Below are 24,928 nucleotides of genomic sequence, written 5' to 3' on the forward strand. Positions count from 1 at the left end.
TGCATACATTTCATACATTTCATTTAATTTCATGCATTTTTTATTTTTTTTGTTTTTTTGTACTGGCCCCCCGTGGGAATCGAACCCACAACACTGGCGTTGCACACACCATGCTGGCGTTGCAAACACCATGCTCTACCAACTGAGCCACAGAAATGTATACAAATGTATTTGTATACATGTTCATAAACACAGAAATATGCAGCATTATGCATTAAATCGGATGTAAATAATTCCGCTAAACATGACAAGATCAAATGCACTGAACAGATATCCATTTGGCTATCAAGAAGATTCATAAATGTCATTAAACGATCACCGTACAAAATATCATCATGAATTGAATACCAAATATGTTATGATTACTTTTACTTACCATGCTTCTACAAAATTATAGCAAGAAGGATGGAGTTTGATAACATCTGCAACTCCACAGTGTGACTTTCACCATTTTAGAATGTAAAAAATTATTCTACAGGATTTAGCATATTAAATGAACAATGCACATCAACACAGGACAGTGGCCCCCAAGTGGTCAACAATGGAATTACACGATGGCCTAATGGCAATCAAGCTCAGCTACAGGGGCCAGAACAGGGGGCCTAAGAAACAATATGTGCTGTCAAAATGCATTTTTATTGTACTTGACACATACCAAAAGCATACCAAAAGCACGAACATGCATTTAAATGACTACAAACATGATACATTATCGTAATGTACTGACTCCATGACTTTCATGTGCTTATGACAAGTAAACAAACTTGATGAGAGCATTGCAACCAATGTCCAACAGGCAGAACTTAACGTGTACTGGGTTTTTCCACGAAATGAGTGCCTTTTTGCATCCTTTTGATATGTTAAATAGAAATTATGCACCAATATTGAATTTTAAAAGCCTGTTAGGCCTATATGAAATTAAGTGCCCTTTAATATAGACCACATGGAGAATTCACTAAATCTGTTTTTCAATATGAAGAAAGACTTTCTAAAGTGACAATTCAGCATTTTGACATGTCCCTCCGTGCACCCTCTGTGACTTTTAGGAAGATTTTAACCTACTAACTCCCCAAAATACTCAACGTTTTCACCATTATTGAAAAGCCCTATTTTGTTGCTTTGACAAAGTAATTTCCAAAGATGATTATTTATTTCATGTGATTTAGTGATTCATATACGTCTGTCCCTCATTTAAAGGTCAACCCTGTTAAGTGAACTGAACTCTCATTTTAATATGAAACATTGAACATCTAATAGTCAAATCATAGTGTAAAAGCAGGTGAGCTGGTTCTTCTCTATTTGGCCCTTTCCTGGTGTTTTGTGGTAAAAAATGGGCACGTTGAGCATAACATGTCAACTCTGTTGCCCACAAATAGACAGGCTAGAAATGTTTTAACAGTTAAAAACATTTTTTTGTGAATCTTTCATTCAATTGCCCCTTCCTGTTGCACACAACAAGCTTTCCATTTCCCCTGTCACAAAGGGATTCAGGCTGATTTAACTAGTAAATACTTGTTTGAGGGCTGTTCAAGTGGATTTTTTCCTGATATGGTAAATTCCCACTTTTCACTTGGTTACGAACTCACCATAACACCGCTAACCATCCACTGTAGAGCCGTATAATACCACTCCTTGGAAGCACAAGACCTAGACCTACACTTTGACATATGGAGCGTTGTATGATTGATAGTTTTTGTTTAAATACATAAACTAAAATACTCACCTTCACAATTTTAATTATATCACTAACCACATTTCCATCCACAGTTTTTATGTGAGTAAAGTCATACAGTATATATAAAAAAAATCATGACAGCTGTGATGGAAACAATTATATCAATGCCAACAGATCATTTGTTCATTCGACATGGTGGGATCTTTTTGTGTCAGTAAAATTCATTATGTGAGAAATGGTGGTGGAAATGCCTTTATGTGCAAATATTGATATAATAACCATCATATCAAAGTAAACTTGGAGTCACTACAACTAGGGAAACCATGCAGTTCATTAGGCTACAGATTAAATAAGTTATAATGAACTTCACAGGGTGGTGAAAGTGCATGATGATGAGTTTGATACTTCTTTCCAATAAATATTGAGGGTCTAATTCTGGTGACATGATGATCGATGCTTGACTGCTGTTTGGCAAGTAAACATATTCTTATCCATAATAATTATGTAGACTCTAGTCTACCCACACAGCCTACTACCTGCACTGTCTGCGAGCTGGTGGCTAGAGCGCACATGTCAAGCACAAAGTAGGCACATTTGGTATTTTACGCAATAGTTTTTGTGACAAAACTATCGGTAGAGTTGAAAATGTGATGGAAACACATTGAACTCTAGATTTTTATTCGGTTTGCATTAAGTCCTCACACACTGATTTGTGTCCAAAACAAGTCAGTTTGGTAGAAACACACCACTTTTGGGAAAATGTGTTTATGCAGATTTTAGAATATTTGCATGAAAATCTGCCACAAATTGGATGGAAACTTGGCTACTGACAAAGTTTTTGCTTGGTAGCCAAAATAATTATAATCCATTGATCAATATGTAAAAAGTGTAATTTAAGAAGCCGAATTAGGAACCAACCTGGAGATTAGATGTCATAGCCATGCATTTCTGGAATATTGTCAGGCCCAACTGTCATGGATCCCTCCGGTACTGTTGCTCATTCCGTGCACCAGTCACCGGCCTCTAGGAACTGAACTGTGTCATTACGCACACCTGGTCCCCATATTCTCCCCTGATTTAGTAATTGTATAAGTGTGCCCTTTGTTCACCATTGTCTTGTCGATTATTGTTCCCATGTCCGTTTGGTCGTCTGAGTATCTATGCGTTGTCTCAGCCTGTGCTGCGTGTTTTGTGCTTTGTGTATTTCGGGTCTCACCCTGTGTCGTTCTCCGAGGTTTACCCTCGCTCTTTTGTTTGGGTACATCCCAGTGTTTTGTATGCGTGTTTGTTTTGAGTGTATTAAATACCCAGATAATGTATTCCTGCACCTGTCTCCAAATCATTTACACCAATAATAATATACATTTGAGCAAAGACGCAAATGTATGTACATGCTAGGGATGTGAATGTTTTAAACGAAATTGGGATCCTTAGCATTAAGAAGAACAAAAAAAACTGAAAAACTATGTATACTGAAAAAATATATAAACTCAACATGCAACAATTTAAAGATTTTACTGAGTTACTGTTCATATAAGGAAATCAGTCAATAAATTAATTTGTCCCTAATCTATGTATTTCACATGACTGGGCAGGGGGCGCAGCCATGGGTGGGCCTAGGAGGGCATAGGCCCACCCACTTGGGAGCCAGATCCACCCACTGGGGAGCCAAGCCCAGCCAATCAGAATGAGTTTTTTCCCACAAAAGGGCATTATTAGAGACAGAAATACTTGTGGCTGGTGGCTGGTGTCAGACGATCCCGCAGGTGAAGAAGCCAGATGTGGAGGTCCTGGGCTGGCGTGGTTACATGTGGTCTGCGTTTTCTCTAAAAGGACAATGGAGGTGGCTTATTGTAGAGAACTCAATTCTCTGGCAACAGCTCTGGTAGACATTCCTGCAATCACCATGCCAATTGCATGCACCCTCAAAACTTGAGACATCTGTGGCATTGTGTTGTGTGACAAAAATGCACATTTTAGAGTGGCCTTTTATTGTCCCCAGCACAAGGTGCACTTGTGTAATGATCATGTTGTTTAATCAGCTTCTTGATATGCCACACCTGTCAGGTGGATGGATTATCTTGGCAAGGAGAAATGCTCACTAACAGGGATGTAAACCAATTTGTGCATAAAATTTGAGAGGAATAAGCTTTTGTGCGTGTGGAACATTTCTGTGATCTTTTATTTCATCTCATGAAACATTTTACCAACACTACATGTTGCATTTATATTTCTGTTCTGTATGTATGTATGCATGTATGTATGTATGTATGTATGTATGTATGTATGTATATATGTACGTACGTACGGTGGGGGAAAAAAGTATTTGATCTCCTGCTGATTTTGTACGTTTGCCCACTTACAAAGAAATTATCAGTCTATCATTTTAATAGTAGGTTTATTTGAACAGTGAGAGACAGAATAAAACAACAACAAAAAATCCTGAAAAACGCATGTCAAAAATGTTATAAAATGATTAGCATTTTAATGAGGGAAATAAGTATTTGACCCCTCTGCAAAACATGACTTAGTACTTGGTGGCAAAACCCTTCTTGGCAATCACAGAGGTCAGATGTTTCTTGTAGTTGGCCACCAGGTTTGCACACATCTCAGGAGGGATTTTGTCCCACTCCTCTTTGCAGATCTTCTCCAAGTCATTAAGGTTTCGAGGCTGACGTTTGGCAACTCGAACCTTCAGCTCCCTCCACAGATTTTCTATGGGATTAAGGTCTGGAGACTGGCTAGGCCACTCCAGGACCTTAATGTGCTTCTTCTTGAGCCACACCTTTGTTGCCTTGGCCGTGTGTTTTGGGTCATTGTCATGCTGGAATACCCATCCACGACCCATTTTCAATGCCCTGGCTGAGAGAAGGAGGTTCTCACCCAAGATTTGACGGTACATGGCCCCGTCCATCGTCCCTTTGATGCGGTGAAGTTGTCCTGTCCCCTTAGCAGAAAAACACCCCCAAAGCATAATGTTTCCACTTCCATGTTTGACGGTGGAGATGGTGTTCTTGGGGTCATAGGCAGCATTCCTCCTCCTCCAAACACAGCGAGTTGAGTTGATGCCAAAGAGCTCCATTTTGGTCTCATCTGACCACAACACTTTCACCAGTTGTACTCTGAGTCATTCAGATGTTCATTGGCAAACTTCAGACGGGCATGTATATGTGCTTTCTTGAGCAGGGGGACCTTGCGGGCGCTGCAGGATTTCAGTCCTTCACAGCGTAGTGTGTTACCAATAGTTTTCTTGGTGACTATGGTCCCAGCTGCCTTGAGATCATTGACAAGATCCTCCCGTGTAGTTCTGGGCTCATTCCTCACCGTTCTCATGATCATGGCAACTCCACGAGGTCAGATTTTCATGGAGCCCCAGGCTGAGGGATATTGACAGTTATTTTGTGTTTCTTCCATTTGCGAATAATCGCACAAACTATTGTCACCTTCTCACCAAGCTGCTTGGCGATGGTCTTGTAGCCCATTCCAGCCTTGTGTAGGTCTACAATCTTGTCCCTGACATCCTTGGAGAGCTCTTTGGTCTTGGCCATGGTGGAGAGTTTGGAATCTGATTGATCGATTGCTTCTGCGGACAGGTGTCTTTTTTAAAGGTAACAAGCTGCGGTTAGGAGCACTCCCTTTAAGAGTGTGCTCCTAATCTCAGCTCGTTACCTGTATAAAAGACACCTGGGAGCCAGAAATCTTTCTGATTGAGAGGGGGTCAAATAATTATTTCCCTCATTAAAACGCAAATCAATTTATAACATTTCTGGATATTTTTGTTGTTATTCTGTCTCTAACTGTTCAAATAAACCTGCCATTAAAATTATTGACTGATCCTTTCTTTGTCAGTGGGCAAACGTACAAAATCAGCAGGGGATCAAATACTTTTTTCCCCCACTGTATGTATGTACTGTATGTATATTCATTTTTATTTTTTTCTCCACAAAATGTAAATCGCAGTGCAGTTATCACAAAACATATTATTCTCTGTGTTATATCCTAACTAGACGATAGGCTATAAAGACCTGGGAAAAGTTGTTTAATTTAAATAAAACCAGAGAGGAAGAGGCAAACTTTAGGCTACTTTGGTGAATTTGCGAGGCATACAAGACAGATTTCCAAGACATAGAGTGCATTCAGAAAGTATTTCAGACCCCTTGACTTTTTCCAACTTCTCTGTTACGTAACAGCCACATTCTGAAATTGATTACATTTAACATTTTCTTCAATCTGCACACAATGCCCCATAATGACAAAGCAAAAACAGGTTTTTAGCCTCTGAAACACATCCCCACAGCATGATGCTGCCACTTCCATGCTTTACCGTAGGGATGGTGCCGGGTTTCTTCCAGACGTGACACTTGGCATTCAGGCCAAAGAGTTCAATCTTGGTTTCAACAGACCAGAGAGTCTTGTTTCTCATGGTCTGAGAGTCCTTTAGGTGCCTTTTGGCAAACTCCAAGCGGGCTGTCATGTGCCTTTTACTGAGGAGTGGCTTCCGTCTGCCCACTCTACCATAAAGGCCTGCTTGGTGGAGTGCTGCAGAAATGGTTGTCCTTCTGGAAGGTTCTCCCATCTCCACAGAGGAACTCTGAAACTCTTCACCTCCCTGACCAAGACCCTTCTCCCCCGATTGCTCAGTTTGGCTGGGCGGCCAGCTCTATGAAGAGACTTGGTGGTTCCTAACTTCTTGCATTTAAGAATGATGGAGGCCACTGTATTCTCGGGGACCTTCAATGCTGAAGACATTTTTTTGGTACCCTTCCCCAGATCTGTGCCTTGACACAATCCTGTCTCGGAGCTATATGGACAATTCCTTCGACCTCATGTCTTCGTTTTTGCTCTGACATGCATTGTCAACTGTGTGACCTGATATAGACAGGTTTTTGCCTTTCCAAATCATGTCCAATCAATTGAATTTACCATGGGTGGATTCCAATCAAGTTGTAGAAACATCTCAAGGATGATCAATGGAAACAGGATGCACCTGAGCTCAATTTCGTGTCTCATAGCGAAGGGTCTGAATACCTATGTAAATAAGTTATTTCTGTTTAAAAAAAATTATGCTTTTGCAAAAATGTCAAAAAACGTGTATTTGCTTTGCCATTATGGGGTATTGTGTGCAGATTGATGGGGAATTTGTAATTTAACAAAATGTGTAAAAAGTAATGGAATGAATACTTTCCAAATGCACTATATGCACGCCACATTTTTTTATTTTTGCCCTCGCATTGGCTCGCCTGGGGGCGTATTCATTACGCCGATTCTGTTGCAAAACTTTTCTTAAAATAGAAGCAAACGGAAGAAAACGAAGAGGGACATTTTTGAATTTGTCCAATAGCAACTCTTGTTTCGTTTTGCAACTGTTTGGACTCTCCTGTCTTTGCTCTGTTACGTGTAGAATATCCTAGCCTATTCATAGATGATATACCCTGCTTTACTGAAGTTGTGAGACATTGCATGCCATGAAATTGTAAGATACAGCATTCCATTGCCGATAGATAGGCCTAGTGCACGTTTCTGACTCTCTGCCTGGTGGCCGACCTGCCTATATGGTGCTCCTCCCCTCTCTCTGTCCCTCGCTCGCTATGAAAAATGCGAGTGTTTGTGTTCTCGGAAGTACAAATCAGTCTACACCGTTCCAAAAGTACTGAATCTTACGAATCGATTCCTAGCGGAATCTAATCTTGACACTCAGAAATGGAAGACGAGCCAGGGTGTCGACGTGCAAGGAGTTGAGGAAACAATTATTTTGGATGCAACTCTCCACCACTACGTTGCAACTGAATTGTGAATTCCTGTGAAATTTTATGATTTTTTCTTATAGTTTTATTGGAAAACCCCCCCAAAAAATGCAGTTTAAATGTAAAACAAAATTGTCCATTTGTCACAACCCTAGTACAAGCATCTCTGGAATACATTTTAAGGCATTACATGCATTTTAGCATAGATGCAAATGTATCTACATGTATTCGAAATACATTTTACATAAAATACATTTTACAAATAACAAATTGGAATTCCATCAACTGATCTGGGCCCAGTTTTTCCCAAAATGTTGGCAATCTATGTGAAGTATATTCAAATGGCGTTTCTGTGAAGTAGTGATGCACGACATACGCCTAGTTTCCTGAAACAAGTCACACACACATGAGAATATATAGGCCTTCTGCCTATGTGATAATAGAAAGCATATTCAGATTACCTTCACAGTACAGAAAAATGTCCTACCTTATTTTTGAAAACCTTCCACAATGACTTTCCCCATGTCAAGTCCATTTAACTCCTGAGAGTCAATTTGTTGCTCAAAGCCATGAGCAGGCCTGAGGCTGTAACGTTTAGCCTCCTTCTAAGGCTGTTCTCAAGACTATGGCTGTAGTGTCTATTTTCTTCATTTTGAGTGTTAACTATAACCAGGAAGTCCTTTTTAGCCTTGTCTACAAGGCTTGCTGCCACCAAATGTGCCTTGGTTCGGGCATGTTCACAAACCTTTTTTCTGAGGGCTCTTTGTTGTTGTTTTTTTACTTCTGAGGCATAGGATGTTAATGTACACACTCGTTTGCTAGTTTAATCCCTACAGCCGTTTCTAGACCCAAGCTCCCTACCTTTTTGCATGCCCAACTTTGAATTCTGCATGACACGCCAGGGGTTATACATTTGCTTGTTCTTGAACTTCAAATTGCACCTGCTCCGAGCACTTCATCGGTGATGCACTGCCCTCCTCCCCCCAGCTCCCCGTCTCCCTCTCCAGCTGAGTCTGACTCGCTAGTAGGCCTACTAGCTAGTGGAGGTACCGGTGGTGATGCTGAACTGGAGGGATTAGCAGTGCTGCTAGCTAAGGCATCGCCATCAGGAACAGTTTGCCTCTCACTCCTCTCCTCCGACACTAACAGTTCTCTGGCTCGTTCTGGGTTCGATTCACCATCTTTCTTTGGATTTTTGAACTTAAAAAATGGATAAGAAAAGGCAATTGAGTTTGATTAAATTTTTTATTTGGCTTTCCCACGATTCAAATTCAGTAGGGAGACGACTAGACTAGGCTACGTGACGTGATAACGTAGGGACCTGTTCACTAGCTGACCACCACTACCAAGACCTGTGTCAAGATCAGTTACTTACCCCACCAGCCCTCCCCATAACCTCTTAACAAATAAGAGCAGGTCTGGAATTAGTGTGGCAGGATAGGATGATTACACAGAAGGATCACCGCGCATGATGGTCTTTCTGGGGGGGGCGGGAGAATTAACGAGGAGGCAACTTGAAAGCTGATCGCTTTTATTAGAATGTCTACAGTGCGAACAGTGAAACAATAATGAATAAATCATGCTGCGAGTGGTACCGGATCCAGGCAAATAGGTGCTGGAACAAACAAAGTAAAATCTGAGAGGAACAGGATCCGGCTCAAATTAAGTATGTTTTATAAACATCATGGAAGGATCTTATAGATTGCATTCGCACAGGTAGCCTAGTGGTTAGAGCGTTGGGCTGGTAACCGCAAGGTTGCTGGATCAAATCCCCGGGCTGACAAGGTGAAAATCTGTCGTTCTGCCCCCGGTAGGCCATCATTGTAAATAAGAATTTGTTCTTAATTATCTGATTCCCCTAGTTAAAGGTTACATTTAAAAAATGTGTACTTTTAAAAAAAATCTAGAAATAGCAGACGACTCCTAAATTGCATTGCATGCGAGCCATGGACATTCTCACCATAAAGCCAAGGAAGGTGAATCATTGCAATAAGTTTGGTTTTTAATCAAATTAAATGGAAAACAAACAATTGTTACAGGAAAATAACTTAAATGTTTCTGAATATGACTGTGGCTCGCACAAGCCACTTACATTTATTTCTAAATACGAGTGTCACCGGCATCATCTCATCTCTCATTTCATGATTGGCAAAATAATAATGGGAGCTGGCAAAAATAATTATAAAAAGGGGATGTCCGCTCACTGTTTTGCTGCTCCCAAACTTGAGGGGAGACTATGCTTGGTTTTTAATCAAATGAAACAAAAACAAGCATTCTGTTTTGTAAAACAACAACAATATTTCTAAATAGGATGGGGTCAGAATCATGATATCATAAATCGCATCCCTCGTTCTATGGCACTGTGTGCACACCTAGGCCTAAATGTCTTTGCCCATAACATTCACACGTCTATACAAAATACTAGGCTCCTGTTTAATTGTATCGTTTCCTATGTGCAAGGCACATTCTCAAAAAGAATGTGCCGTTGATATGGCATTATAGGAGCACTGAATAGTTTTGAGGACAGCGTCTTTGGTAATCGGACGAGGGGCGCTCTTTGGATGGATAGCCTACTTTAACTAGCGAAATGAAGTATGCAGGTATGTCAATTGTGAATCATGAAAAAGCATGAGGGCAAAAACTCCGGCGACGGCCTGCAGCCCTGAACCTCCGGCGACGGCCTGCAGCCCGGAGTCTTCGGCGATGATCTACAGTCCGGTTCCTCCGATGACGATCCACGGTCCGGTGGTACTGAAGCAGAGGGATCAGCGGGCGGAGCGGGGGTTACGCCCCAAACCGAAGCCGCCTCTGTGGGAGGATCTGCTGGATGATAGGGTTCTGGGTACTGCACCAGAGCCGCCATAGACAAGTTACCCACCCTGCCCTCCCCCTTTTTTTGGGGGGGGGGGGGGGGGGTTTGTTGTTGTTTTGTCTAGGTGCGGTCGGAGTCCGCACCTTTGGGGGGAGGTACCGTCACGTCCTGACCATAGAAAATAACATCTTTAGGTCAGGGCGTGACAGTTTTTTTTTTTCTTCTATGTTTTCTATTTCTATGTTTAGGTTTTAGTTTTGTATTTCTATGTTGGGGTTTTGTTTGGGATGATCTCTAATTAGAGGCAGCTGGTCCTCGTTGTCTCTAATTGGAGATCATACTTAAAATTATTAAGTAGGGGTTTTTCCTCCTGGGTTTTGTGGGTGATTAATTTTGAGTTGTGTATGTTTCACCTCTGCGTCACGGTTTGTTGTTTTTGTCCTTCAGTTTATTTATGTATTGCATAGTTTCACTGTATAAATAAAATGTGGAACGACACACACGCTGCACTTTGGTCTACTCCTTTCGACAACCGTGACAGATAGGGTGCACTTCCGCTCTCAAAATCCATGCGTTAAGACTATTAATCCATACTGTTAAGACCTGCTTTTGGTGGGTCTTGAAACTCCCTTCAGCACTGCATGAAATTGTCACTTTTTCACTTGTTTTTAAGGACACACCTTAAATATCCCACCTCAGCGTAAATTGCTGAACCTGGCATAAGTGGTGGAAAATGCCAGTGCTCCAGTTTTTACATTATGAAATTGCAAACTAACTTGCATTTGACACTTGCACCTCTTTACCACCAGCCAAAAATAGAGCCTGAGATGCATTAATGAAGTAAAAAAATATATATGAATAGAGATAACCTACTTATTATTAGTGAGATGAATGTCTACTCACTAGGCACAAACTGGTTGACTCAACATTGTTTTATGTAATATGTCAACGTATTGTGACGTGGAACCTAGGTAGAAAATACATTGGATTAGAAAAAAGTCATCAACGTGCATTTCATGTTTTGATTTATTTTGATCTTTGGTTGAGATGGAGACGTGAACGAACATTTTGATTATTAATTTGTAGACAAACTGGAATTAAAGCCAGACTAAGTCAGTTGCACACATGGAACTATCCAAGCAGTAAATACATCTCCTTTAAATGTTGATATTTGGTTGCGTTGCCTACCAAACATAATTCAATGTTACTTTTGTAATACATTAAATAGCCTAAAATGAAGGCTATTTTACGAACTAATGTAACATTAAACCTTAAAATGAGTAACATCCATGGCCACATTTAGAGGTTACTGTAACTATACATTTCTTCTTATGTGTAGCGTGCATGTTCAAGATAGCATGGATAGCACGTCGCAGGTCTGTGGAGGTCTTTACAATTGCTGTAATAATCTGTGCTGAATCTTGAACGGCATTGATCACATGCACCATGTACTTTTAATGTGATCTCAACTGCAATACAGGTCATTTGTCTCTAAAGTGATAACACAATCTGTTGTACAAATATTCCATTTGGACTTTGCTGTGCTTTTAAATGGTTGAAAGCATATTGATACCATATTGGAAATTCAACACATTTTTGGCTGTCTTTTTGAGTGGGTGAACATTGTTTGTAATCTCTTTGAATCAACGTCTTAACCAAATATTTCCCAATTATCCACGTTGAAATTATGTGGTGTGACCAGTGGTTAATGACTTGACTAACTTAGTGACTATTCAATTATGTTATGTTTTCCAGTTCGGATAGCGATCAATGAAATGGCCTTCCTGAAAACCCGAGATGAGGACGAGACAGCCAACCTCATCTGGAGCGACTCGGCTGTGCAGCACGAGAAAATCGCTGATCTCAGGAACTACCAGGTATGTAGGGAACAGTTTGACACATCTTTGCCTTGGTATGCCTGTGACCTTCCACATGGTGTGGGGTAGAATTTCTTTCTTTAAAGTAAAGTGTTTGTTTGTGAAGTAAGTTCTAAAGGGGGAAGGGTGCAGTATAATTCGTATTGAGGAATTCATTAGAAAATAATGCAGTACATCTTTGCCTCAAACGCAATAGAGGTGAACACTTTTCAGAGAACATCGGAGGGTTTCCATGTCTGTGGTTTTCCCGTCAAATTGGGCTACTTTGATAACGATGCCACTGGTGAAAATGTATTAGTTGCGGGTTTTTGGGCTACTTCTAAATTGGTCAGTTCTATCTGGGATCCTTGGGACGTCCCTACCTTAATCTTAACCCTTACCTAAACCTAACCTTAAACATTTTACATTTTGACTTCAATGGGGTGGGGACGTCCAAAGGACCCCGGATACCATGGACCCTTCTAAATTACACCTCAGCCACCAAGGCATTTAAAAGCATAAATATATTTCACTGACCTGCTGCTGACTATCAGGCAGTGAGGCAGGCTGTTGCTGAGTGAGTTAGTGAGTGGAGGGGACGGGCCAGAGGGGGGCGTGTGTGTGTTGAGAAAGTGGTGCAGCAGGCAGCTGAGTCACATGAGTGAGAGGCGTGCAGCAAGTGCGCACATCAACAGGTGATGTGAGAACAACAATCTAACCACACAAGTGTTGTGGAAGCTACTCTGCAAATATAGTTTACCAAGGTACCAATTACTTTACACTCAAAGAAGTTAAGCTGCGCTAATGCTACCATTAAACTGTAATACTTACTTTAGTTACTTTGAAAAGTAGATCACTACATCCAAGCTACTTAGTGATAAATTATCATATCTAAACCTGAAATGTCATAGACTACTAATTGCAAGAACACATGTTAAGAGTGTGCAATTTAGCCTATTAAAAACAAAAACAATGTTTGAAGTGAGAATTAATCAGGTCTTATGCCAAAAAAGAAAGGAAATTCTTGCTTACTTCACCGATATTTAGGGGTTCACAGCAAAGCTGAGAAACCTATTGTTATTCTTAGATGTTTTTTTTCCTTGACATAGTCAAACAACTCAAGCATACACTGAGTATACAAAACATTAAGAACACCTGCTCTTCCATGACGTAGACTGACCAGGCAAATCCAATTGAAAGCTATGATCCCTTATTGATGTCACTTGTTAAATCCATTTCAATCAGTATAGATGAAAGGGAGGAGACAGGTTAAAGAAGGACTTTTAAGCCTTGAGACAACTGAGACATGGATTGTGTATGTGTGCCATTCAGAGGGTGAAAGGGCAAGGCAAACTATTTAAGTGCATTTGAATGGGGTATGGTAGTAGGTGCCAGACGCACTGGTTTGTGTCAACAACTACAACGCTGCTGGGTTTTTCCACACAACAGTTTTCTGTGTGTATTAAGAATGTTCCACCACCCAAAGGACATCCAGCCAACACTACTGTGGGAAGCATTGGAGTCAACAATAGCCAGCATCCCTGTGGAACGCTTTCGATACCTTGCCGAGTCCATGCCCTGACGAATTGAGGCTGTTCTAAGGAAAAAGTTGCGGGGGGAGGTAGGGCTGGTCAATATGGCCTAAAAGTAATATCTACATTTTTTTCAGAGGTTTGGACAATTCACGATATATATCTCGATTTTTCTTGTTTTTCTCTACACAAATTAAAAATGGCCAAGACATAATTCTTAATTGAATTTTCTTTATTAAAATGAAAGAATATACAAGGTCTCAAGGCCTATTTGTGCAAAACATCATCATTGTATGCAAATCAAATAAAAAATTAAGAATGAAAACATGTATCCCTAAGAAGAATTTGCACAATAATAAATCAAATAATAAATATTCTGTCAAACAAAATGTCTTCCTTTACTTTGTTCTTCACAAGTTTCTGGCAAGGAACACAAGCCTGTCTAATGACTCTGGCTTGAGGCATGCCCTGTGACATGTCACAATGTTCCCACCTGTGCTAAAGACCTCTGAAGGGGCACTTATAGCAGGAATGCACTTTTTTAGCAAGCTTACTCAGTCTTGGGAAGTTGGCCTCATGGAGCCTCCACCACTCAAGTGGGTCTTTGTCTGGGTCTGTGTCAGGGGACATCATCAAGTAACTTGACAACTCAGTTTTTTATGTTGTCCTCTTCTGACTGTGGGCCAGACAGCACTGTCTTCTTGAAGAAGCTTACAAGTGTTTTCTTGCCCTTCTTAGACACAGATTCACTTTCTTCTTCTTGGTGCACAGTTGTGCCAGGGTGACGTGTGCTTTCCTCAGCTAGCAGAGACTTCAGCTCCAAAACAGCTCTTTGTTTGATGCTCTCAATCTTGTCATCTGCTATATATGTTGTCCTGAACCAGGGATCCACCAGCGAGGCCATATCAAGGAGTTCAACTGTGAAAGGATCTTCGTACTTGTCGTTGAGATACTGTAGTGTGGCACTCTTGGTTTTCTTTGTGAGCGTGCCCTCACCTTCCTCTGGCTACAGGAGGCTGCTGTTGAACAGGTTTAGCACAGGCTTGAGGTATGAGACGCTGACATAGTTCTCCCCAGACAGCGTGTCAGTGAATTCCTGTAGTGGGCCAATGGCTTTGTTCACTGACTCCAACACATCAATATCCTGATAGTTGGGCACCAGGTGCCTGCTTTTTTTCTCTGAGCTCAGGACTCGGGCTATGGCCTTTTCCTGTTCCAGTATTCGTTCTATCATCTTCTGTCTTGACCCCCACCTGGTTGGGGACTCTATGATGAGCTGGTGAGTGTGTAGACTGAGCTCAGTCTGTGCTAGAAACAAGTCTATCCTCTTCTTCCAGCTGAAGGAAAAGATACTGACCACCTTCTTGCACAACCCAATGGCACGGTCAACTCAGGGTCTTTCCCACCATTCTCTGAAAATACTGAAGAAAGAAAGGATTCTAAGAATGGCAGCATGTTCAATAATGTCACAAGTACAGCATTCAGTTGACCTGTCAAACCAACACCAATGCTTTTATCATGTTGCTCCCGCTGTCAGTTGTCATGCACACCTGTCGGTCTTCGCTCATCTTCCACGATGCCAGAGAGTCTTTTAGACGCTGGGCTATTACTTTACCCGTATGATCATTGGGGAAGTAAGACGTCTGGAGGCAGACATTTTGCAATTTCCAGTCTTCATTTATGTAGTGGACTGTAAAACTTAGGTATGGCTCTGACGTTCTGCTCGACCGTAGATCGACTGTGGTGGAAAAATAGGAAACACTAGCCAGCTTCTCTGCGACTCTTTTGCGGGTAGCAGTATATAATCGCGGCAGGGCTTCTTCCGTGAAATACTTGCGGCTTGGCAGCTGATATTTGTGATCAACTGTACGTAGCAGCTTTTTAAAGCCTGGCTTTTCTCCTGTAAAGATTGGGACCATATCTTTCGCTATGTAATAGGTCACTGCATCCGTTATCTTCTTCCACCTCAAACTTTTCTTGTCATAAGGGATTAAGTTTGAAAAGGATGCAGCTATGGTAGTTTGTCTTTTAGCAGACGTTTTGGGAAGCGAGCGACTGGAATCGGCATTGCGTAGTCTCACGCATTCCTCCCATTCCACCGCATGTTTCAGTTGCAGGTGATGGGAGAGGTTGGTTGTCCTGCTGCTTTTCGTAGCAATTGTCTTTCAACACGTTTTACACAGGACATTCATTTGCTGAACATCAGACCTCTTAAACCCGAACCACTTCCATATTACTGAAAAAACATTGCTGTCCTTTTTGGGGATGATAGAGAGCAGTAGAGATGCTATGAAAAGCCAACTGACATTTACTCCTGATGTGCTGACCCTCGACAACCACTGTGATTATTATTATTTGACCCTGCTGGTCATCTATGAACATTTGAACATCTTGGACGTGTTCTGTTATAATCTCTACCCGGCACAGCCAGAAGAGGACTGGCCACCCCTCATAGCCTGGTTCCTCTCTAGGTTTCTTCCTAGGTTCTGGCCTTTCTAGGGAGTTTTTCCTAGCCACCGTGCTTCTACACCTGCATTGCTTGCTGTTTGGGGTTTTAGGCTGGGTTTCTGTACAGCACTTTGAGATATCATCTGATGTAAGAAGGGCTTTATAAATACATTTGATTTGATGATTTCCTCACGAGAGGCCTCACTTTCCATTTTGGTGGAACTCTTAACACCGCTACACTTCTGCGGCGTGGTTACAATTTGTGAAAGGCTGTCTAGGGTTGTGATTGGTGGATAACCTCTGTGCACGTGTTGTCACGCAATTGGGACATGATTCGACATTGGGCTGATAGAGAAGAGACAGTGAGATGCTGCATTTGTAAAACATTGCAACATTATAACAGAACCTCGATTCTTGCGATACAGGCATTTTCCATATCGCACTAAAACATAGTCGAATATATCGAGAAAAAAAACTTGATATATCGCCCAGTCCTAGGGGGAGGGTTCAACTCAGTGTAGGTGTTCCTAATGTTTGGTTTACTCTGTAGATTGGTAACATTATTTCTAATTTGGCACACAGAAACTAGAGGCCATGAGTAACTTGGTCAAAAAGAATGGTGCTGATTGGCCTATAGGCGGTGCTGGGGCGGCAGCGTAGCCTAGTGGTTAGAGCGTTGGATCTTGCAACTGAAAGGTTGCAAGATCAAATCCCTGAGCTGACAAGGTACAAATATGTCGTTCTGCCCCTGAACAAGGTAGTTAACCCACTAGGCCCTCATTGAAAATAAGGATTTGTTCTTAACTGACTTGCCTAGTTAAATAAAGGAAAAAAAATAAGCGGTCTCACTAAAACTCTCACCCGCCACCCCTAGAGACTTGAAATTGTATATGTAGGTGTCTTTCCTCATGCTGATCAAAGGCCTCAAGGACCCATCGGGATAGATTTTGGACATTTTGGAAAACCTTTTGAAAAACATATTCTAATGAATCATAGGTCCAAATAACACCTACATCTCTTATCTTAGTTTGAGAAAAGCTAAGGGCTAGAGTTAGCACTAACAGTTAGCTACATACTTCTCCAGTCCTACCAATCAAATGGAAAAATGCAGAGAACAAGGTGAAGCAATTTTACATTGTCATTATGGAGACCCCTACTGGATAACTGTGGGCACTCCTCTCTTCCGGCAAAAAAAAAAAGTGGTTGAGTGATTATTGGGCTAAATTATTTTGCTAGATCTGGCAACCCTTGAGTCTTGTGACACACAGCTCTACTTCCTTTACACACAAATGTTGCTTATCCCACTGTCATTATATACAATGGCAAGAAAAAGTATGTGAACCCTTTGGAATTACCTGGATTTCTGCATAAATTGGTCATAAAATTGTATCTGACCTTCATCTAAGTCACAACAATAGACACACACACACTTAAACTAATAACACACATATTATTGTATTCAATATAGACAAGAAAAATACATAATTTAAAAATTCACAGTGTAGGTTGGAAAAAGTATGTGAACTCCTAGGCTAATGACTTCTCCAAAAGCTAATTGGAGTCAGGAGTCAGCTAACCTGGAGTACAATCATTGAGATGAGATTGGAGATGTTGGTTAAAGTTATACAAAACACTCATAAAATTTGAGTTTGATATTCACAAGAAGCATTGCCTGATGTGTACCGTGCCTCGGACAAAATAGATATCAGAAGACGAAAGATTAAGAATTGTTGACTTGCATAAAGCTGGAAAGGGTTACAAAAGTATCTCTAAAAGCCTTGATGTTCATCAATCCACAGTAAGACAAATTATCTCTAAATTGAGAAAGTTCAGCACTGTTGCTACTCTCCCTAGGAGTGGCCGTCCTGCAAAAATTACTGCAAGAGCACAGGGCAGAATGCTCAATAAGGTTAAGAAGAATCCTAGAGTGTCAGCTAAAGACTTACAGAAATGTCTGAAACATGCTAACATCTCTGTTGACGAGTCTACGATACGTAAAACACTAAACAAGAATGGTGTTCATGGGAGGACACCATGGAAGAAGCCACTGCTGTCCAAAAAAAACCATTGCTGCATGTCTGAAGTTTGCTGTGAAACATCCAGCACCTGGATGTTCCACAGCACTACTGGCAAAATATTCTGTGGACAGATTAAACTAAAGTTGAGTTGTTTGGAAGGAAGGAACACACAACACTATGTGTGGAGAAAAAAGGCACAGCACACCAACATGAAAACCTCATCCAAACTGTAAAGTATGATGGAGGGAGCATCATGGTTTGGGTCTGCTTTGCTGCCTCAGGGCCTGGACATCTTGCTATCATCGACGGAAAAATTTATTCCCAAGTTTATCTATACTTTCTGCAGCAGAATGTAAGGCTATCTGTCTGCCAATTGAAGGTCAACAGAAGTTGGGTGATGCAACAGGACAACGACCCAAAACACAGAAGTAAATCAACAACAAAAAAATATGCCTTCTGGAGTGGCCCAGCCAGAGTCCTGACCTCAACCCGATTGAGATGCAGTGGCATGACCTCAAGAGAGCGGTTCACACCAGACATCACAAGAATATTGCTGAACTGAAACAGTTTTGTAAAGAGGAATGGTCCAAAATCCCTCCTGACCGTTGTGCAGGTCTGATCCGCAACTACAGAAAACGTTTGGTTGAGGTTATTGCTGCCAAAAGAGGGTCAACCAGTTATTAAATCCAAGGGTTCACATACTTTTTTTTACCCTGCACTGTGAATGTTTACACGGTGTGTTCAATAAAGACATGAAAACTTGTAGTTGTTTGTATGTTATTAGTTTAAGCAGACTGTGTTTGTCTATTGTTGTGACCTAGATGAAGGTCAGATCAAATTTGATGACCATTTTATGCAGAAATCCAGGTAATTCCAAAGGGTTCACATACTTTTTATTGCCACTGTACAACATATCTTGTAAAACAATTGTAGTTCCAATCCTTTAAGACCATCATTGGCTTACCTATTAATAAGTGACCAACCTCACTTGGTCAAGCCCAGGGACCAGCCAGAGTTGCCCCCTGTTGCTTGCATAGTTTTATGACCCTTCAGTGCTGTCGTGTCACACCAGGTGAGAATGGCCACGGTCAGACAAGGTGAGCGCCTCAGCAGCAGCCGGTGTACCATGAGGGGAGCAGGAAGAAGCTTTGATTTTTACTTTAACTCGTTTTAACTAGTTTCCTTGGTTCAACCCCCACGGCCCAGTGCTGCTTACACACTGCTCTGCTTCGGCACCCGAGAAGAGGAGATGGAGGGGAGGTTTGGAGACAAGGCATGTCAGAGTCCCTGCTGTGTCCCCGGGCTCCTCCAGTACAACAGCCAGATCACATGAAGAGTGTGCCAGCCTGTCATAGTGCCAGTCACTTTATAATGGCAGACTCTCTCGCTCTCTCGCTCTCTCCAAATCAAATTGTATTTGTCATATGCTTTGTAAACAGCAGGTGTAGACTAACAGTGAAAGCTTACTCACTGGCCCTTCCCAACAATGCGGAGTAATAATAGAAAAATTATAAAAAGATGAATAAATACACAATGAGTAATGATAACTTGGCTATATACACAGGGTACCAGTACCGAGTCGTTGTGCAGGGGTACGAGGTAATTGAGGTGGATATGTACATATAGGTAGGGATAAAGTGACTAGGCAACAGGATAGATAATAAACAGTATCAGAGTCAAAATAGTTCAAAGGAGATAGTCTGGGTATCTATTGGTTAACTATCTAACTATTTAGCAGTCTTATGGCTTGGGGGTAGAAGCTGTTCAGGAGCCTGTTGGTTCCAGACTTGCCGTGTGGTAGCAGAGAGAACAGTCTATGACTTTTTAGGGCCTTCCTCTGACACCTGGATGGCAGGGAGCTCGGCCCCAGTGATTTACTAGGCCGTAGGCACTACGCTCTGTAGCACGTTGCAGTCGGATGCCAAGCAGTTGCCATACCAAGCTGTGATGCAGTCAGTTAAGATGCTCTCAATAGTCACAATGCTCTCAATGGTGAATTGTAGAACGTTTTGACGATCTGACGGCCCAGTCTCCTAAGGGGGAAGAGGTGTTGTCGTGCCCTCTTCATGACTGTTGGTGTGTGTGGACCATGATCATTCCTTAGTAATGTGGACACAGAGGAACTTGAAGCTCTCAAACTGCACCACTACAGCCCCGCCGATGTGAATGGGGGCGTGCTTGGCCCTCCATTATCTGTAGTCCACGATCAGCTCCTTTGTCTTGCTGATGTCCGTCAATTCAATTCAATGGGCTTTATTGGCATGGGAAACATATATTTACATTGCCAAAGCAAGTGAAATAGACAATAAACAAAAGAGAAATAAACAAGGGGAATAACCAATTAGAAATTAACAGTAAACATTTCAAATGTTATATTATTGTCTATGTACAGCATTGTAACAATGTGCAAATAGTTGAAATATGAAAGGGAAAATAAATAAAGAGATAAATATAGGTTGTATTTACAACAGTGTTTGTGCTCCACTGGTTGCCCTATTCTTGTGGCAACAGGTAACAAATATTGCTACTGTGGTGGCACACTGTGGTATTTCATCTAATAGATATGGGAGTTTATCAAGATTGGATTTTTCTTTTTCAAATTCTTTGTGGGTCTGTGTAATCGGAGGGAAATATGTGTCTCTAATATGGTCATACATTTGGCAGGAGGTTAGAAAGTGCAGCAGGGTTTTGCCTTGATGACAGCTTTGCACACTCTTGGCATTCTCTCAACCAGCTTCACCTGGAATGCTTTTCCATCAGTCTTGAAGGAGTTCCCACATATGCTGAGCACTTGTTGGCTGGTTTTCCTTCACTCTGCGGCCCAACTCATCCCAAACCATCTCAGTTGGGTTGAGGTCGGGTGATTGTGGAGGCCAGGTCATCTGATGCGGCACTCCATCACTCTCCTTCTTGGTCAAATAGCCCTTACACAGCCTGGAGGTGTGTTGGGTCATTGTCCTGTTGAAAACAAATAATAGTCGCACTAAGCACAAATCAGATGGGATGGCGTTTCGCGGCAGAATGCAGTGGTAGCCATGCTGGTTAAGTGTGCCTTGACTTCTAAATAAATCACAGACAGTGTCACCAACAAAGCACCATCACACCTCCTCCATGCTTCACGGTGGGAACCACACATGCGGAGATCATCCGTTCACCCACTCTGCGTCTCACAAAGAACCAAAAATCTCAAATTTGGACTAAAGGACAGATTTCCACTGGTCTAATGGCCATTGCTCGTGTTTCTTGGCCCAAGCAAGTCTCCTTCTTATTGGTGTCCTTTAGTAGTGGTTTCTTTGCAGCAATTCGACCATGAAGGCCTTATTCACGCAGTCTCCTGAACAGTTGATGTTGAGATGTGTCTGTTACTTGAACTCTGTGAAGTATTTATTTGGGCTGCAATCTGAGGTGCAGTTAAATCTAATGAACTTATCCTCTGCAGCAGAGGTAACTCTGGGTCTTCCTTTCCTGTGGCAGTCCTCATGAGAGCCAGTTTCATCATAGCGCTTGATGGTTGATGTCATAAAGTAATGATGGACTGTCATTTTTCTTTGCTTATTTGAGCTGTTCTTACCATAATATGGTCTTTTACCAAATAGTGCTATGTTCTGTATACTCTCTTGGGGCTCTGTGGGGTCTGTTTGTGTTAGTACCAGCTGTCTGAAGGGACTCTTATTTAGGCTAATCTCTCTGTAGGTGAGGGCTTTGTTATGGAAGGTTTGAGAATTCCTTTTAGGTGCTTGTAGAATTTAATTTCTATTTTCCGGAGATTGATCATTTGTGGGAAACGTCCTAATTCTGCTCTGCATGCATTATTTGTTGTTTTACATGGTTCACTGAGGATGTTTTTGCAGATTTCTACATGCAGAGTCTCAATTTGGTGTTTGTCCCATTTTGTGAATTCTTGGTTGGTGAGTGGACCCCAGACCTCACATCCATAGAGGGAAATGGTTTCTATAACTGTTTAAGTATTTTTATCCAGATCCTAATTGGCAAAATGTTATGTTCCTTCCGTAGAAGGCCCTTCTTGCTTTGCCTCTCAGATCGTTCACAGCTTTGTGGAAGTTACCTGAAGTGCTAATGTTTAAGGCCGGGGTATAGTTTTTTGTGTACTTTAGGGCAACACTGTCTTAGGTGGAATTTGTATTTGTGGTCCTGGCAACTGGACCTTTTTTGGAACACCATTATTTTTGTCTTCCTGAGATTAACTGTCAGGGCCTAAGTCTGACAGAATCTGTGCAGGAGATCTAGGCACTGCTCTAGGTCCTTCGTTGGAGACAGAAGCTCTCTCTCTCTCTCGAAAATAACTGAGACGTCAACAGTGATGCTCAGTCAAGTTCTTTGTGTTCCTTTGAAAATGGCCCCAACTGCATTTGAGCTCTCACTGCTGTGTGAACTTGACCTCCTCAGCTAGCGCCATGTGCTAGCCATCCATCTTCGGAATCAGCTATTTGATTACCCCGGACAGTAATGGTCGATTAAAGCACTGCAGAGTCAAAGGGAATTAGGATTAGCTAAGTGAAGATACAGGAAGTGTAGGTTGGAACAAAACTGGTTGAACATTACTTCTGTAGGGTATATGCTCAACATGTCTCTCTGTGGCAATTGGAAGTATCACGACATACTTTGCATAGCTAGAATGATTCGACTTTCAGATGCAATAGTCTCATAAGCTTACAACAGAAAAAAAGGAGAATAAAAGGAATCCCTGAACAAACGGTTTTGATTTTCACTCATGATGCCTCTCACATGCACAGCTTTCAGCCTAATTGTGAGATTTCTTCCAAATCTCAGAGCACCTAATTACATCTGTCTCGTATGTATAATCACAGATTCCTTTCACACACGTGTTCGTGTTTATTTTCTTCATTCCTTCTTTCTCTCGTTCTGTGATTTACTTAGAAAGTTTGCTGTCAAGCTGCAGTTCATACGAGCCTAATTAACACCCCTGTTCAACCTCATTTGGTCAAAGAATACAGAAAACCCAGGCTTTTTTCTCTCTCCCACATTCAAAGCAATTCATTCATCTGTCACTGCCTACAATTGCCGGAGCTCCGATGCACAACCAATTACCTCGCCCCTTGGAGTAAAGATTGATCGTCTTTTTTCGTTTTAAATTAAAAACGATGGGGTAAACCAAATAAAGATTAAGAAATGTCTAACAGTCACCTTTTGTTTTGAGTCCGTAATTGGGCATAAATGTCAGAACATTGTAATCTCACATCAGGGTTTTCTCTTTTAATGTTACAATTTTGGGGGCGAAGTTGGAGGTAAACGGCGCAATGGCCTCAAAAACATTATTATGTCTGCATGTCTTTTTCTGTAGAGAATTAACCATTTCCCTGGGATGGGGGAGATTTGCCGGAAAGACTGTTTGGCAAGGAATATGTCCAAGTAAGTGCTTTTCCTGTTCTTTTACACCACTAAGTTGGTTACTAGTTTGTAATTGGCTAAGCATTATACAAAGCTTTGGGGTTTGTTATATAAACATTTTTACAGTGAAGATATTTATTCCTCTTATTGTCCCCACTCCCTTTCTCTTCTCCCTGCACACAGAATGATCAAGAGCCAGCCTCAGGAGTACAGCTTTATTCCCAAAACGTGGATCTTCCCCGCCGAGTACACCCAGTTTCAGAACTACGTGAAGGAGCTGCGGCGGAAACGCAAGCAGAAGACGTTTATCGTCAAGCCTGCCAACGGAGCCATGGGTCACGGGTAGGTCAAGGGTGGAGGGTGAGGATGGATTGACGGGCCGTTACAAGTGACTGACTGAGAGAAAGATAATAGGGGGAGAGATGGCCCTGACATAAGCTTGGAAATAATAACGTGCCAGGGCCTCAATTATATAATTCAGTCAAAAGAATAAAGCGATTCTCATAGCAGGCCTCGTTATCAACTTTCCGTACATAAATCAGTGGATAGCGAGGACGCGGCTGGCACCCTGGCAAGTCCATTCCCTGAAGGTCCCTGCATGTGATTGTTGAATCACCACAGATCATCACGGAGACCGGGTCTGACTAGAAATAGACCCTGCTGCCCCGGGCTGCTTCTATCTCTCCTTCAGAAGGCAATGGCAGCCATTTTAGGCCAAATGCAGGGTCATTATCATTTGGCACCAAACGCAAGAAGACAGCCTGGAACAAGGTGGGACTGTACCTGGACTTTTCCAATAACAAACGTACCTATTCGTTGTCTGTTGTAAAACGTTTTTAAACGTTTTCCGTTGCTGCACAAATTATCACAGCCCAGGTCGATCACAAAGTCCAAAGGGTCTTTCAAAAAAGTATTAGCCTAGTATTATGGCCCACCATTGCAATGATGTAAGACAAGAGTTGGCTACAGCACAGACAGTATGCATACGATGCTACCCTTTTTTATTTTTAAATATCTGATTCCTTTGGTACGCATTATTTCCAGCACTATGTAGACAATGTATAGGCTGTTTTTCAGGGTTTGTAGTATTGTAAATGCTTGAAAAGAAGCCTTTTCAGCCTTGTAGTATTCTAAGGGAGCTTAGGCTGTATTTTGACTTTGCACCAATAGATGGAGGTATTGAAGTGCGTATAACACTTGTGTGTGTATTGGCCCACACTCATTTCTGTTTGTCCTTGTGGGATATGAGCAATACTTATGGCCCCATGCTACAGTCAGTAAGCCCTTATTTATTAAAAAATAAAAGCCGGCAACGGCTGAATTATTGCAACACATTACAAAAGTGAAAGATGATGAGATTAGCTCGGCCATTTGGAGGGGGATGCGAGAGATTTAGATTTGAGAAACGCACAGCGTGACGCAGGAAATTAAGTTATATCTTCCCCAGTAATTTATTTTCAGTCTGAGAACTAA

The 24,928-nt window shown here is 41.7% G+C and overlaps 1 protein-coding gene across 2 annotated transcripts in view; it reads left to right on the top strand.

Annotated features, from left to right (window-relative positions):
- Positions 1-24,928, top strand: part of ttll7 (tubulin tyrosine ligase-like family, member 7) — a 142,592-nt gene that overhangs the window by 45,397 nt on the left and 72,267 nt on the right. For both annotated transcript variants that reach the window (XM_014215640.2, XM_045687265.1), the window contains exons 4-6: positions 11,987-12,108; positions 23,409-23,476; positions 23,639-23,797. In XM_014215640.2, the coding sequence (XP_014071115.2) occupies positions 11,987-12,108; positions 23,409-23,476; positions 23,639-23,797 (349 nt within the window). The remainder of the gene's footprint in view (positions 1-11,986; positions 12,109-23,408; positions 23,477-23,638; positions 23,798-24,928) is intronic.

Source organism: Salmo salar, chromosome ssa10 (genome assembly GCF_905237065.1).
Source record: "Salmo salar chromosome ssa10, Ssal_v3.1, whole genome shotgun sequence".
NCBI classification, from domain to species: domain Eukaryota; kingdom Metazoa; phylum Chordata; class Actinopteri; order Salmoniformes; family Salmonidae; genus Salmo; species Salmo salar.